The sequence below is a fragment of the Podarcis vaucheri genome (genome assembly GCF_965113315.1).
Source record: "Podarcis vaucheri genome assembly, chromosome: 6".
NCBI classification, from domain to species: domain Eukaryota; kingdom Metazoa; phylum Chordata; class Lepidosauria; order Squamata; family Lacertidae; genus Podarcis; species Podarcis vaucheri.
The window spans coordinates 39517396-39534949 of NC_138764.1; the positions used below are offsets into that span (position 1 = coordinate 39517396).

At 42.0% G+C, this 17554-nt stretch overlaps 1 protein-coding gene across 3 annotated transcripts in view; it reads left to right on the forward strand.

Moving 5' to 3' along the window:
• The first annotated feature begins 1844 nt into the window (after window positions 1-1844).
• Window positions 1845-17554, forward strand: part of ADGRL4 (adhesion G protein-coupled receptor L4) — a 90451-nt gene continuing 74741 nt past the window's right edge. The window contains exons 1-3 of one of the 3 annotated variants that reach the window (XM_082228086.1): window positions 1845-2043; window positions 2309-2556; window positions 4163-4327. In XM_082228086.1, the coding sequence (XP_082084212.1) occupies window positions 2430-2556; window positions 4163-4327 (292 nt within the window). In that variant the 5' untranslated portion in view covers window positions 1845-2043; window positions 2309-2429. Of the gene's footprint in view, window positions 2557-4162; window positions 4328-17554 lie in introns of all 3 variants that reach the window. The other 2 variants (XM_082228087.1, XM_082228088.1) reach the window with 2 other exon arrangements.

Sequence of the window (17554 nt, forward strand, 5' to 3'; positions counted from 1 at the left end):
TCATCTGGCTAAATAATTCAACCCTGGGTAACATGGCAGGTGTTGCAACCTCAGCAAATGGAAGTAGAAATGGCTTCTCTCCGCTCTATGCCTGCAGACTACACTGTAGTCTGATGCAGGCAATGAGAGTTTCGCCTTCATAGAAAGAAAGCGGAATTTAAAAATGGAGGGAAATGTGCTTGCGGCCTCTAGGTGTGGAAAGAGGAAACACTGTTTTCATATTACTTTCAAATTTTCTCTTGCACAGAGAGATTTCCTGTCACTGTGGCTCTTGCCTGCTGTTACAGAGTTGGCAAACTTCCATGTGTAGTGACAGAATGGCTGCAGTTGTGAGATGTGTTTTGTCTCGTATAGCCTTTCAGAACATCTTTTTCCAGAAAAACAGTAGTGCCCTCCCAAATGGGCTCCTGTCTTCCATAAACGTAGGAGAGAAGGTCATGTAGATGGATATCAGAGGCCTGAATTCTGTGGTCACCAGATGGATATGGCTCTCAGAGATCCAGAAGGAAGTACTCTTTCACCTCAGCAGGGAAAACTAACTAGGGATAAGTCAGGTTTAGGAGCATAAGCTGTGGATGTTCCAGGAGAAAGTGACCCAGCCGATGGAGCCAAGCTTACCAAGACAAGCTGTTAGGTGAAGAGAGCACAGGTGTGATATTTCAGGGTCTGCCTACCACACCTCACATTCTGCTGCCTGAGGTGCAGATAGCACTGGCAAGCTGTTAGAAGACAGAGCTGTATGTACCATGTAACCCATAGATGCCCCATAAGCTAGCCTCCTGCCTTCAGGTGCAATGGGAGATGAGGTCCGGTAAACAGTGCTGAAGGCCTCCAAAGTCTAAAGCCTGGCCTGCCATCAGGATGGGAGCTTCCAGCAGTTCTTCTGGAGTTATAACTAGTGTGGTTTTCACAATGCAAAGTCACCCATGACTGTGAAGCTGGTCCACACCTAGCACCACACCCAGTTGCTGCCTATCCTCAAAAGAAAAAGTTGTGTGGTTCTATTCTTGGGAACTGTGCACTTCCTGATAATATCATTTATTGACTTCATACACTATTTTCACTTTGGTTTTTTTAAAAAATCCAACACAATACAGAAAAATTCTGCATGTAGGAAAAAATAGTGTGTGTGTGTGTGTGTGTGTGTGTGTGTATACCGCTCTATAACACGCACCCAACCATAACACGCACGTAGTTTCTAGAGGAGGAAAATCCGTAGGCATGCCACCTGTAGGCATTCCCTCCATAACGTGCACAGACATTTCCCCTTACTTTTTAGGAGGAAAAAAGTGAGTGTTATGGTGCAAAAAATACGGTATATATATATTTCAATAGATTGAGACACTCAAGTAATTCTAAAAGTTCTAAGCATTTCTTTTCCGCACATCTTCTTACCTTGAACAGCTGAGTTTTTGCAGCTGAGTTCCAGTAAAATCAAAGGTCCAGAGATAATACTATAAGATAGCAGCAGCAGCAAGGTCCTTTTCCCACCATAAACAAGTGGGATAGAAATATATTTTCAATGATAGTAATAACAGAATACAAAATTTGAAAGAGGTGTATAGCAGGAAGCAAAATATATCCAAGTGAAAGAGACGTGTTCTTGCCTGCATTATGTTGCCATACCCCTCCCCTTTTCTGTTAGGTGTAGCAAAATTCATCTTCTCCCCACCCCCAATATTCTTTGCCACTTATCCTCTAATTATCATTACATCACCCCTTTAGGGCCTTAACACGTACCTCCCTGCTTTGAGCCTCCCTGCTGGTCCTGAAATTCCTTGCTGCACATTTGGCTTCCTGCCTCCTTCCTCCCATGGCTTTATATCTTTGTTTTCCACACAAAAGAAATCTCAGTGGATTTCCTGTGCCTCCTTCTCATGCTGCTGCTCTTAAAGTGACCGAATTTCAGCCTGCAATTGGACATCTCTGCATAGCCAAGGAAAGCAGTCGACAAGGAAGCAAACTACAGATTTCACCAACTCTTTTGGGGTGCTAGAATTCTGATTTGCTCAACCTACTTCAGGCAAGGCTGGTGGGATCCTGGTAACTGCCTCACCATTTCTTACTGCTCATTTTTTATTCCCGGTCTACTCCCCACAGCTTTCCAAGTCCATTGTGATCTCCATCCACTGTGCTATCCTCAGTCTTTGGTTCTATCCCTGTATCTTTCTTAAATCTTCCTGTTGGTCCCTAACACTCCATCTCCTCAAACTCTGTACTCATGCCTGTCTCCTGCGCCTATCCTCACTCATATTCATTCATCTGTTTGATCAAACTTTCTACACAGTTCCTTTCCTTTGCTCTCCAGCTGATTTGCTGTTCAGCATTTTAGCTCACTTCATCCCTCCCTCTAAATATTTGAAGAAGCATACGGACAGGCAAATGGCAGAATAAAGAGCTTTGGCGTTTCGCCGTGATCCCCTCTTCTAATGGGCATGTGCAACCCTTTAGCCCACGATCATACATTTTGCAGCAGGACCAGATATTTTGTTACAAAGGGATTCAAGACTGAGCACTTCTTAGAAGCACCACCCATGAAACTTCTACTGGTCCTAGGTAGGTAATTTTATTTCATGAATGGTTAAGCTGGATGTAAGAGACAAAACTGGTGGGCATAGTGTGGAAATAGGGAAGAGAAAGTTTGGGAGATGTGGGGCAGCCAAAGCACAGTAATAGAGTGTCCCCGGCACCTTCTAGTAGGACTGGGATGGACCAATGGTCTGAATCTCAAGTAGTTTCTCAGGTCCAGCTTTGGAAGTTGCTAGATTTGTCAAAACCACCTTGGCAAAGAAACTCTAATGACTGCAGAAGACTGGCATGCATAGAAGTTGACGACAATAATCCCGTGAGCTCAAATGAATTCTGACCTTGAGAAGACAGAAATGCTATTGCATTGGCGGCGGCAGTGGTGAATGTGAATATTATCCAGTTTGTTAAACCAAGGCCACATCTCACAGATGGCCAGATTCGGAAATAATAATAAGAGGTTTTCTGTAGGGAAGAAGCACATAAATAATGCATAATGTAATAGAGGAAGGGAACAGAATTATATATTTACAAAGTTGTATAATCATGACCTTTAAAATGTTTTTGGACATTATTATTCATAGAAAGCTACTTCTTGTTTTTCCTCCAGTAATTAATATTGGACATAAAGCACTAAGATGGCGATTCAAATATTAGAAAGTAATATTAGGGTTAGGAGAATATTGTCCAACAACTGCTTACTTTATGAAGTTTAGGCTGCAATCCTAAGCACCCTTAAAAGATAGTAAGCTCCCCTGAAGTTACAGGGATTTCGTCTGAGTAAATGGCTTGGTCTGTGCTGTTTGCATTCTGTTTCCTTTTCCTTTGTGTTAATGCATTTATTTATTTATTCAGAAAATAGATTTGCCACTCTTCAGGGGGAGAAAGGGAAGCTCAGAGTGGCTTATGTGAAATAGTAATAAAGGTTGCCATTACGGGGAAATGAATTTATACTTAATGTTTTCAAAAGCAAACTTTCATAATGCTGAAACTCGTTGCAATCACCAGATGTAAGGAGAATTTGAAAATCGGCCTGGGCTCCATTATCACACACAAGATGAAGCAAATAGCTCAGATAGTCATACTGTAGCCTTGAAAAATGGGGAAAGTGTTCTGAAATGATACTGCTATTGTGTGTAAATGTAATATTCCATGAAGTTACATTGTTGGACTAGTGCTATTAAAAAGTAATGCTAAAATGCTTGTTGCAGGGAGGGGAGGTGTCCTGCAGATGCACAATGTTTTTTGTCTCCTCTGTTGTGTTCTTTGGACTAAGAACTATTTGCCACTTTTGCCCTGTGCATGGAAACATGGTAGAATTTAACACTTATAGTTTATTCAAAAATACTGTGGAGCTTTGTTTGATGTGCAGTATTTTTGTGTTTACTGAGCGCACTTGAAGGCAGATGCTTTTCAAGACAAATCCACATACTTGAAAGCCTAGATATTTGAGCTTAAATCATTCATTCAGCAGTTATAATTTTGTTTTCGAGCCTTGTTCAACAGGACTCTTTAGCAATAAGATTTTTCAGCTTAATGCCAATTTTATTTTGTCCCAAATGTGTTTGCCTAAAACTGATTTCAGAACTCAACAACTACAAAGGCCAAACTCACATTTCTTTTAAATTCCATTTAGTGTTCATGTCCACACTGCTGGACAGTAGCTACTCCTCCCAGAACTGTACCATCCCATGTGATGAGCGTGCAAAATGTGAAGTTCGTAATGGACGCCAAGGCTGTTTTTGTAGCCCAGGATTCAGTGGGCCCGGCATAGAGAAACCAGACAGAAATGGATGTTATGGTAAGCAAGCTAATATTCATGGTGTTTCTTACAAATCATTATTTATTTTATTTTATTGGGTTATCTTTAGCAATCTCTTCTTCTGACAACCTTGTCATTCCAGCATGATTTGTAGATGTAGACACAGGAAGGTCACATGATTATTTTAGACTTTGTTCCTGGAATTCCTGCATTTTTGAATGACTTATGGGAAACTAAATTCGTCACCAAATTTGTCACTTTGCTAGTGAGCTCAGGTAGTGAGCGCTGACAGGATTGGGACCCAGGGGGGGACCTGTGAAAGAAAAAAGTGAGGGTGGAATGAGCATGCTCTGGAAAACCCTAGGGTTTGCAGAGTATGACAAATATTTTAAAATATAATTAAGAGATTAATGTTCACACACATATACACCCAAACAAATCAGTGAGGAATTAGCATGCGCAGTGGCCATGGGGGGGGGGGTAGAGTCACTTGGAAAGGAAAAGCAGAAAAGATGGATTGGGAATGGAATAGAGTATTCTGGTGTGGGCTCTGGCTAAGTGGCTGGATCCCTGAGGCTAAATGGGGAGGTAGCACCAAAAGTCATGAGAAGAAGAAAGTGTGGGGGAGAGGGCTGTACAGCCTCAAAACTGCTTTAAAAAACTTTAACAAATGAAGCCTGGGATCGCTCAGTTGGTAGAGCATGAGACTTTTCACCCCAGAGTCATGGGTTCAAGCCCCACACTGGGTAAAAGATTTCTGCATTGCAGCGTGTGGCCCTTGTGGTCTCTTCCAACTCTGGTTCTATATACAGTCATACATTGGAAGTCTAACAGAATCTGTCCCGGAAGTCCAAAACATTCAGAAACCAACATGCAGCTTCTGATTGGCTGCAGGAAGCTCCTGCAGCCAATCGGAAGCCATGGAAGCCCCGTTGGACGTTTGGGCTCCCAAAAAAGTTCACAAAACAGAACACTCATTTCTGGGTTTGCGGCATTTGGGAGCCGAAACGTCTGAGTGCCAAGGTGTTCGGGATCCAAGGTATGACTGTATTTTGTACAAAATACTGAAAGGCTTGATTTATTTCAGTTGAAGATTGCTTCGGATATCCTACCGAGCCAACATCTCTCAAAAGAAACGTGGGGCTTTTTCAGTCTTCTATAATGACTCTCTTATTTGATGAAGTTTGATTGTTAGCATCATTTTGATGCATCTCCTCTTTCTTTGCTTCTTTCGAATAGAGCCCCGGATAGGAGGATTCAGGTTAGGAAGTCAGGTTGGTCTCCGACTGTTGGTGTTGATCCCACTCTCTTTCCCCTCACTTAAAGCATTAATTTTTGAGAGTTTGCCTTCATGTAGAATACCTGAGGGGATTTCACAGGAAGATCAAATGCAATGGATGAAAGTAGCTCACTTTCTTAGAGGGGTCCCACCAGGTTCTCACTGGATTTCACCTAAATAAAAATGGAAAGTGAAAAATGATGAGAAAGTCCTCCGTGGGGGGTTCCATTCATACTTGCTCCACTGTTGTTTCCCTGCCAGAGCAAGCCTATTCTTTCTTACTCAGACAAAAGTCACACCTTGTTCAATAAGGCCTGCTCCCAGAAAAGTGCCCAGCTTTTCTGTCCATGACTCCCGAAACCATATTGACCTATTTGTTTTAAAATGTCCGATGTTTTAGTTCTTCAGTATCTGTGAATAATAAATATATGGGGAGCTACAGGGATCCATTCCAGAAATTCAAATTAATGTGCATTGGTTGGGATAGAGCATGTTGCCCCTACACCCATTCCTTATCCATAAATACTGAAATAATTTTCATTTTCCGTGAATACTAATAGTCAACTATGCATTCCTTTTTTTTATAATCATATTTATTAAAATTTTCAATAATAACAGAATAGAAAAGATAGAAAAGATAGAGAAAAGAAAGAAAAAGAAAGACCAATTTTAAACCCTTATTTTCGTAACCTTCTTTCTGGGACTCCCTCCTTCCCCTCCCGACTGTATTCCCCTTTCCCTACGTTGGTTCCACAAGTTCTCGTTCCCAATTTAAACCTAATATGTTGTACCTATTAGCCGGTTTAAATTACAACCTTAACATCACTCCTCATCTTTAACAAAATAGAACAAAGATTTTTCCCCCAAGATCTACCCCGTTTCCTTCCACGAATTCCCCCTTTTTTTCCAAAACATGTCAAATCAAAATACCAAAGTTATATAGAAAGATAAAAGATAGAAGATAGAAGAAGATTCCAAAAGTTGGTTACATAGCCTTTGGATTCTAGAATTCCCCCTCCCTTCCCCGGTTTGGATTCCCCATGTCCATCAGTCTGTATGTTGTCGGCCTGGAGGTCTCAAGTCCACAGCCAAATTTTTCTCAATCCATCTTGCCGGTTTTCTTTAAATTTGCTTGTTTTGATAATGTTTAATTTCAAAAATCCAGTCTAATAGAGGCCTTTAATTTCCCTTGGTCATTTTTGCTCCTCCCATTGTTCTTTCCGTGGCGTAGTTGGTCCTTTGTTCTTTTGTTTCTCACTTTCTCAGGTTTCTATCTTGTTCAGCTGCAAAACCATTCTTATTCTGAAATCTAGTATCTCTACAGAGGTTTGTTATTCAGGAACAGAAACTTACGTCCAGTTCCTACCTTGCTTCAATAGAAAGATTCTATTGTGTTGTCACCTCTGTAGACAAAACAATATTTCAGTTTTGCTACTTTCCCAGAAGCTAAGACCAGTACACATCCCAGAGTAGTTTTCCACATACGCCACTTGTAATGTCCCAAAGCCCCTCTAGGGGGGTTGCAGTAACTTTGTGTCCTCTAATCCAAAAGTCAAGTTGTTGTTTCTTTTCCCCCCCCGACATTTTGTATCCATATTTATGTCCAATTGTATCAAAATTAACCAGCAAAATACTTGTAACAAAGTCCTCTTTGTATTCTCAAGATTTGACAGCTACTTTGACAGCTGTCAAACTCTCCATCTCTCTCCGCCAGGTTCTCCGAATCGCCCCGGTTCCCAGGAGGGGGGTTGCCTTTTCCCTCTCACCCTCGACTTTTCTCCTCCAGCACAATTCTTGTAGTATCCCATCGTGGAGTTGATATTTTTGTCAGCAATAAACTTCTGAATCGATCTTGGTTTCTCAGTCCTTGTTTTAGCATGTTTACAATCAGGGAGGGGACTGACTTCCTTTTTAGATCCCCCCCGCTCGTGCCGAATCCGAAAAAAAATTCCTTTTTTTCCTCCTTTTATACCCGATTACCCAATTACTCACGGGTTGTTGTTAAATGTCCGAATTTCAAATGGAAGAAGCCAGCGCTCTCCGACGAATGGCATGCGGCTGCGCTCGGCAGGGGAAGCGATAGACTCACAGTACCACACCGCTCCCCGGCACCCGATCCGTAGCCTTTAAAAAGGCTCCTTCACGAGTCGGGAGGGCGCTGACGGTACCAGCCGAGTCCCCATGTCCACGGGCTCCGTGCCCATGGTTTTTAAGGGTCCCCGCGTCGCCGGCGCGGTAGGACCCAGCCCCTGCCGAGCAGACTCCCTCCGGAGCTCAGAGGGAGTCCGCCATTCGGCGATGGCGCCAACCCGGAAGTCCTCTCAACTATGCATTCCTAAACAGACTTTTGTGTGGACAAAAGAAAAGAGCCCCAAGGTGGACGAAATGGCCCTCCCAAAACACATTGAATCATAGAATTGTAGAGTTAGAAGGGACCCTGAGGATCATCTATTCCAACCCCCTGCAACGCAGGAATAGGCAGCTGTCCTGTACAGGGATCAAACCTGCAGTCAGGGCTATATTCTAACCAACTGAGCTATCCAGACATGACAGGATCAAGGACAGAACAGTAAATCATCTAACTGTATTAATCCATCCCCTTGGGCCAAGTTTAGCCAACAGGCATACACACAAACACATGGAATAAAAATTATGGAAAGATAAATGAGTTTTAGGTTGCCTGTGTATTCATAGCTTCTAGAAATCTGATAGTGACAAAGGTATGTGGGGGGAAAATATTACACAAAATGGCGCTGTTTCTAGAAGGTGAAATACTGTCATAGTCAGTCTAATCTCTGTTTATAACGGAAAAGGAGAGGACAATTACTATATTCGTGTGGTAGCCTACATGGCTGACTGGAATGGATTTTATTGGAATGGAGTTACCCTGAAAGCAATTTTTCCTATCATGTTCCTGTCATTGAGAAACGTGTTTATCAAGTGATGAGCCTTTAATTTTCATGTGATCACATGAATTTGTTACTACTCCAAATCCCTTATATTCACCACTGTGTGAAAGGGAAGGGGGGGGTCTTCTGTCACACAGCAAAAGAACTAATGCGAGCCAAATACATGCTTAATTATTCCATGAAACCAGGAATGACTGAGCTGTGCCCCTCCCGTCAGCATGGCCAATGGTCAGAGATTATGGGAGTTGTAGAGCATTGAAATCTGAAGCTCCTGGATTGTGGGAAGTTTTAAACTAACATTAACAAATGTGATACATTACACAGAGAGAGAGTGTGTGTGTGTGTTTTTCCTTAAAAAAATATTTAGGGGTACCGTCATTTTGATTCAAGAAAATCAACATTTTATAGTTCAAATCGGGGGAAATAAATACAGTAAATGAACAAAAGTACAAAGATTCACAAAATGCATACCCCCCAGAAAAAAGCACTGCACGCACGTGCGCACGTGCACACACACACACACACACACACACTGCTAGTTTAAAATTTAAGCATACAAAATCTGGCCTTTGAAATTTGCTGCCTCTGGGCAAATGGACACCTCTGGTCATTTCAAACCATCTGCCCTGCCCAAGCATGGCATGGCGGAGGTTGGGATTGCTCTGATAGTAGGTAGTGACTGGAGACAAAGCCCTTTCAGTGGTGGCTGTGGGTACTTTCCCAAGGTTACTTGTTTTTAGGTGCTAGTTAGAGATTATTTCATTCTTCTCACACTACTTTAAAGGATGAATTATGTGCACTTAACTGGGAGTAAATCCCGTTGAACTGTTTCTGTTTGCCTAGCCTTTGTCTCTTTTATTTTGGATATACTGTGTTTTTTGTTGTTTGGTCACTGTTTTATTGTGGTTTATGGTCAAGAACATCTTCACTGGCTTTGGCAAGGTGAAGTGTCTCTTGCATTAGAGAACTCCAGGACACCATTTTAAATTTCCCCACAGTACCCCATAGTGAGTTATATAGGTTGGTGGCTCCCAGGGCCCACATCAATGGTGGTCCCTGGCAGAGTTCATGAGCCCCAGCAGTTGCCCAAGCTTTCTGGGTGAAGGTGGGTAAGATAGTAGGAAATTTCTTTAAATGGTTTTTACTGAAAAATTTTCAGGAATAACAAAGCTACATATAGCATATCTGTTTTCAATTCATAGTCCTTTCTACAGGTTGGTTACATTTGGTGTGAGACATTGTTATCGTGGGCATTGTGAATTTGTGGAGGGAGAGGCGGAGGAAAGAAGGGGGTAATGTTATTTCCACTTTTTGCATAGTGTATGTGTATTTTGTGTCAGCATCATGTGGATGGGTTATTTATCTATTCATTCGTTGGTTTTCATTGGTGGTGCAGGAAATATTATTGGGAAGCAAAAAAAGGGCATTTTTTTAAAGGCAGTGGATCGCACAACTCAGCTAATCTTCTAAGAACATATTTGCCATCTGCTTTTAATTGGATAAGATCTTAAAAGGATTAAAAGATAGTCAGGTTGGTTATTAGCTTGAAGCTAACATAAGTGGAGCAATGCTGTGACTTAATGATATGTTAGATCTTGGAGTGTGAGTGTTTCTCCTCTACTTTTTTCCTAGGAAGGGCTTCTGGAGATAAATGCCTGTTACTCTTCAATTTATAATGTTTGCTTGCTAGTACAACAGTCCTTCTGTTATCATCAATGCAGATTCTCTTTCATGTCTCTTTTCATATAAGCCGCAGCTCGCCAAATGACACACACAGTGCAAGCATGTTAGTTAGATAGGTGGCAACGCTCACTGTTGCTGTCATTAGCAGCAATTTAACAATTTTGCACCTGTTCAGTAATAGCTGGCTTTTAATGATATCCTTAATGATGTTATTTAAATACCTCCCTTCTCCACTCTTAACTCTGGAGCTTTGTGTTGATATAATCAAGGAAGCTGTAGTAGCTATTGGTTTCAGAAGTAACATTCAACCTTTTTTAAACAAAGGATCTGTATGATTTTCTTGAAAGCAAAAAGAGGTTGAACTGACAGTTGTCAGTTTAATTCATTTAATGTGTATACTGCTATGAAACTGGTTTTTACTCTTTAAAGAGACAGTGATTCAATAACGCAATCTGTCTTCTCCAGATTGTCCATGAAAGGAACTTTGTCGAGTAGGATAATTCAAGTAGGGAATGGGATCTAAAGATCAATGTGCTGTGTTCCATGTTAATATCATTCAGAGCAGACTCAGTGAAATGAAAGGGCATGACTAACATGGGGCCCATTCATTGCAATGAGTCTCCTCTGAGTAGAGATGGAAGGATCTGTCTTTTTTGTTTCTCTGAGATTCTCATTTTTTCGATCTTAAGAACAGATCTCAACATTTTTGCAGCTAATAGAAAATTTTATTTTAAAAATTATTGTGCAAGTTCTGCAACATCATGCTGTAAATTTTTAAAAAGAATTTTTAAAAAGGCAGTTATCAAAAATATAAAAGGTCACATTTAAACAAATGTTGTAAGATGAGCCATGAATAAATATATCCTAATCTTATCGTTATTCTTTTCAAGTGGTAGTTGCTAAAGTTGCCAAATGCACCAGGCAACTATGGTTCAGTTTTCAGGATGGAAAGACTCCTGTTCAATGCTCTAGAAGGCCAACACTGCTCACAATATTGGGATAAATCAGGGGTGGAAAACCTTTGTCCTTCCAGATGTTGTTGGACTACAACTCTCATCATCCCTTGCCACTGGCTGTGCTGACTGGGGTTTATGGGATTCGGAGTCCAACATAATCTGGAGGGCCACAGGTTCCCCATCCGTCATACATAGTGGGGGAAACAAGGCCACCCAAATCTCATAGGTGCAGATTTTTAGGAGGATTGCTGTGGATAATGTGTGTGTTCGTGCGTTTGCTAAAATCATGAAGGAAGCTGATGGTGATGTTGGATGTGAAAGAGGATGGTAAGGAGTCAGGTGACAAATTCAGATTAGAGGACTGAGCTGCTTCTTTAAATTGCAATTACAGCTTTAGGAATGAATATAAACCACATCTAAATTACAGAGAATGGAACTTCCGTGCAGCAGATAACCCAGATCCAGAAAAATAATTCAGACTCGACTGAATAACAGTAGGTGACAAAGAAATGCAATGTTTGGGAATTTCCCCTCCTATATTGGGGATAAAAAGGGCTGACATACTTGCAGCTTTCCGGTACTGTTGTATAGTTTTACTGCTGGCTGCCTGATGACTGCTGACTGCCAATTTGCTGTTTCGCTGGCACAATATTGAAGTAAACAGCGTGATCACAGTGTTTACTTTAACTTTCTAAAATATGGCAGGACAATGAAGCTGAGCTGTTTGTTCTGCACAGGCTGGCAGGCAGGAAGGGGAAGAGACAATAGCCACAAGAATCCCTTGTAAACGTCAGTCGCAATTTACACTCTGAGAGATGAATCAATCTCCACACTAGCAGCTCATCCAGCTATAGTGCCATATAAAGTTGGGGCTCTGAAAGGCCATCATGTCTCTCCTTTCCAACTGAACAGCAATTATATTTGCCAGAGTTTTTGAAGTAATTGTACAGCCTGTGTATATGTAACTACAGCTGTCCTGCTACAATGATTTCCCAGACACAGCAAAGATATTTTGAAAAGCACAGGCTGCACATAATACATGAAAACTCAGAACCCCCCCCCCTCCCACATACCAATCAAGTCAGTTTATCTAACTTTAAGATCTCTCAAAACTCAGTGTTGGGTTTAGGGCAGTGTAGGCAGTTCCCACGTACAGGGTGCCTAGCCATGGAAGCACAAAAGTAGTAGGAATAATAATAATATTTATACAGGTACCTACTGAAAAGATCCATTAAAAAGCAACTGCACCCAAAGGAATTATTGTGAACATAAGAAATATTTAAGAGGGGAGCCACAAAATTTTGTCCTCACTCACATGCCATATTACCAAAGTCCGCCCCTGTAAAACTTAAAGTGTTAACTGATTCCACTGGAAGACAATGTGTTTTCAGCAGGTATTAAGATAGTGCTCTTCAAATTCCTGAAGGACTGTTGCCTTGTAAAAAGGCAAGGACTTGTTCTCTCCTGCTCCAGAAGGTAGGGCTATATATAATGGGCCCTAATTTACAGGAAGGTCGATTTCAATTGAGCATTAGGATAAATTTATTGACAGTTTACACTACAGTGTAACCAATTAGTTGTAGGGGTGATGGCTTTGCCGTAGCTGGAACTTCAAAAAGCTGGATCTCTTTGCCCTAGCTTAGATCTTCAAACAGAGATGGATAGCCAACTGTTGGGGGCAGTCTGCATTAAGGAGGATGGCCTACAAGACCCCACCCAACACTATGATCACATAGACACCATATATTTTAAGCACCCGGCTTCCCCCAAACAGTCCTGGGAACTGTAGTCTATTAAGTGTGCTGAGAGTTGTGGGGCAAACTATAGTTTACAGAATTCTTTGGGGGCATGCCATGTATTGCATGCATGTGATCTATGTCAAAGTTATACATTTAATGTACATAAAATGTATGTTTGAATTCATTGTATTTGGAATGCTCTAAAGAGGTTACCTTTAAAAAGTTTCACTCTGGCAGAAGCTGATCTGAATTAAGCTAGCTGGTGACTCATCACTGGAAACAGGAGCAGCAGAGCTCTCACAGAAGGAAGCTGAAACTTGAGAAGTCAGTGTGTGCTTGTTGGTGATGGCTAGTGTAGCTTTGCAGACAAGGTCTGCAATGCTGAACAAGCTTAGACTGCAACAAAATGGAGAATGGAAGAAGCTGAGGGGGGGGGGACAACACATACCCAGGAAAGAGACCCAATAAATTCAAGCAGATACTTTGCTTTTGTCCCTGGCATAACTATTTTGAGTATTAGGATGCAACTGAATCAATAAAAAAATAAGTACAGTGGTACCTCGGGTTAAGTACTTAATTTGTTCTGGAGGGCCATTCTTAACTTGAAACTGTTATTAACCTGAAGCACTACTTTAGCTAATGGGGCCTCCTGCTGCTGCCGCCGCACCACCGGAACACGATTTCTGTTCTCATCCTGAAGCAAAGTTCTTAACCCAAGGTACTATTTCTGGGTTAGCGGAGTCTGTAACCTGAAGCGTATGTAACCTGAGGTACCACTGTATTTCAATAAGTTGACTAGTTATGATAGAAAATAGTAGGATTTGAATATTTTTGTTCTTTAATTTGTATGTGTAACCAGAACTCGGTGATATACACACAAAGTATATTTTCTTGGAGCACATAAAGAATATGTTCTAAGATCTTGAAGGATCTAAAGATTGTAAGCTGGGAAAGCATTCTCTCTCTGCATGACTTCCCTGGGAGAGCCTCTACCAATCCGTATAGATGATGCTAAGGTAGAAGGACCACACTGGTGTGACTCAGTATCAAGCAGCTCTTAATATCTTCTTTCTATGATATGTCTGGTCTTTCTCTTGTGAGAAACATGTGGGCTGAATGTCTAACCTAGCTCACATCACCTTAGCCTGAGGTTACAAGCTGGTTCTTGCCAAGTCTGGCCCGAGGCATAGCTCCACAGCATGGAACTGCAAAAGCATTCCGAAAGCTAGTGATTATGGAGGCTCTTCACACTAATTCTCTTCTCAGCCTGAGTTCAGACAAGACTCTTGTAAGGGTTCCCTGCATGCTTGGAATTTTATCAGCATCTACAAAAAGAGTTGCAGTTGAGAAGGCGGCCCTCAATAGGTCAATTAGAACATTCCCTTCTTGGAACACAAAAAGGGGACAGTTTGATTTTATAGCAGTCTTCTGATTTTAACTCAATAACTGCTTACCAGTTAAGCCAACACACAGCAAACTGGTTTATTGAATATGAGGCAATAAGTCCTTCAAGATAACCAAGTGATACAAAGACCAAAGACTGACTCTCCCCTTTCTTTCTTTCTTTCTTTCTTTCTTTCTTTCTTTCTTTTTCTCTCTCTCTTTCTCTCTCTGTGTTTATTTTACTTTTTAAAAACCACATCTTCAGGAAGTTTAGTAGAAATGGTTCTTTTAGATAACATTGAAATAAAAACAGAGTCCTGAACTACGTAAAGGCCTCTTATGATTTTTATCATAATAAAACACAGGACTTCCAAATTGCCAAAGTGCAATAGTCGGTCCCACTCTCTTTCACTTAATTAAACAGCCTGGCTAAGCCATAACTCTGAGTTTCAGAATGACCGCTCCCCGCTTAAAACGGGGGGCGGCCTTTGCGTGGACGCGCGCAGCCCTAGATCTGGAGTGGCCCCATCAGCATAGGCTTGACTTTGCCTTCCCTCAGGTGGGATACCTGGAGGTCTCCGCCTACCTCAGTCAGTTGTCCAATCCCACCTGGGGGAAGCGTTGCCAAGGAGACCAGGCCAGGTAGGGGAGGGATTACCTGCCCACACAATAGAGGGAGGTTCTTACCTGGGAATCCTCACTTGGCTCCAGAGCTTCTCCCACCCTACCCACCCTTAGTTAATGTCTTCCTTTGCAGGTTAACTTTTCTTCATAGGTTTTGCAGGTTAACTTTTCTTCACAGGTATGTGGGCACTGCTACGATAAGGTCACTGTTAAAGGGCCGGAAAGGAATTTCCCTGCATTGGCAGGTTTCGCCTTTCCCGTAGCAAAACGTCACAACTTTGGCGGTATCAGGCCTTGGGTGGAATCCTTTAGTCGATCTTCCTCTTTGCGGGGGCGATACCAGGGTTTCCCGTTAAAGGGGTTTCTGAAGGGAGGCTTTGACCGTACGCCGAAAGGTCATCATTGCTCTCCCCTGCTGCGGCGGCGTAACAGGGGCGGCTATCTCTGCTTGAACATATGTTCTCCAGAGCCGGCCCATCCCCCCCACACACACTGGATAACCCTGAAGCTCCCTAGGTCCCCGGCTGGGGACTGGGGAGGGAGAACACCCAATGCCTGAGCCAAGGTCTACCCACATTTGAAATTTAATAAAGTTGTGGCCAATTTAATCCCATAGCACGTTGTCTTGAGTCGTTATTCCACATGACGGGGGGGACTGCTCAGGATCTGGGGACTCCGCCTGTCCACGCAAAAGCAAATTCTTATGGTTTGGAGCGAGTTACTTTGTCCCAAGTTCTTCTAGTTCTCATAGTTCTTGACCCAGGAAATGTTTTCAAGACGAGGCCTAGAGATGGGGAAGAAATTCAATTCAGTTTGCATAAACACATATACTAGAGTGAAGATTGCATTAAAATGCATATCATATATATATATATGGTAAGAACATACAATGCATTTTTGTATCATGAAAAAACAGCTTAGTGAAAATGTACGTTAAGCAAAATTGCATACAAAATTGTGTATATTTGGAGAGATTTGCACTAAAATGCTGGTGGATTTTCATGACAACTTTTTAAAACAAATCGCACAAACTGATGTGGAAATGTGGTGAACAGAGAGGAATCATAATTGACAGGGCCACTTATCCCTAAAAAGAGCACAGGAGTACCCCTTCAGGTTTAAGAATTTGGGTGATGTTTACTTTGGCAGAATAGGTAGACCAATCCAGTTTCCCTCATAGGAAACTAGATAGGCTGAAAAAGTCAAGTTTATTTTTTGCGCTCACATTATTTATGAAGGGAAGCTTGCAGGAAATTAGAAGCAAATGATAACTATACAGTGAAAGTTGGTTCATTAGCCTTGCAACACAAAGGAAAAACAAGGTATGTGAGTAGGGAACCTCAGGCCTGGGAGCTGAATGTAGCCCCCCAAGCCTCTCCATCTGACCTGGCGTATTTGCCTCAGACCACACTCCCTTCCCAGTCACTTCTTCTACTGGCCTGGCTTCACACCCTCTTTGAATGTTTCTGCTTGGCTGGAATGTGTCCTTGAAATTGGCTCCACTTTTTTGTGGGGCTGGGTTGCAGTCAGGCCTCCTGGCCACCCCACTCAGCGGGCGGGACGGCATCCTGCGTCATGCTGTGGGAGACCCCAGCCACACCATGTAGCCAGGTGGCCAATCAGGTTGCTTCGGGGGTGTAGTCGGGGCTGATTTAAGATGTGGCGTGACTCTGAGGCTTCCCTTTTGGCCTCACGCATTAATAATAACTTAAAATTCTGTGTCCTTGTGTCTTTATTCTCCTGGGGGGGGTGGCTTGGGGGCCTTGACACACAACTCTAATAAGGCCTCTTGCTTCCGGATAGATGACAGTCCATGTAGAAACTAGTCTACTGAATAAAAGGTATCATGTGGATTTATGATTCTACCACTTTTGTCTCTGCCCCACACACTTCTGGCATGTGGCCTGTGAAAGGTTTTCCATATGAGAAGGTGGCCCTCAGGCTGAAAAAATCTTTCCGTATTCCTTATTCAATACTGCAGCTTTTTCTTGAAAATGTGTTCCTTCTGTTGAACTAAGAAGGAACAATGCTAAAAATGGTTGGATCTGCTTATTTTTGGCTATGGCTCCACCTACTGTTGGCCTTTCTGCCTCCTACCCTACCAGTCCCAATGGAAGCTAACTACCACTGCCTAAATGATAAGCAATGTCTGAGTACAGGTTGCAATTTAGACTCAGTAGCCACCATTAAATAAAATAGTTTTAGATTTGACTTCAAAAAAATGAATGACTTTAGGGAATCCAGGGATGGCGAAATAGATACTTTTCACTACATCCTCACTGTAGAAATTAAATGTTGTTTTTGAATGTTAATTTTCAGATGTCTTCGTTCTTCACACCTACCCCTTGCCAATTACTACAAATATTTCTGCTTTCTTCAATTTAACTTAACGTAGTTACATTGCCACATGAAGGATTGCACATTGACAATGCCATGTGAATCCTGTTAGTCATGTAGGATTGGCACAGTTCATCCACCTACAGGAGAAACTAGTGTTGGTAAAGCATTCTTCAGTTACAACTGCTTTTTCAGTTTGAGTATAGAGTGAAGTTGAAAAAGAGGCTTCCCTAAATTTGCCCTTTTAAGCTGCGGTCCTAAATACATTAACTAGGACAGGGATAGCTACTTCAGATGTTTTTGGACTCCAATTCCCATCAACACCAGTCAACATGTTCAATGACCAGAATTTCTGA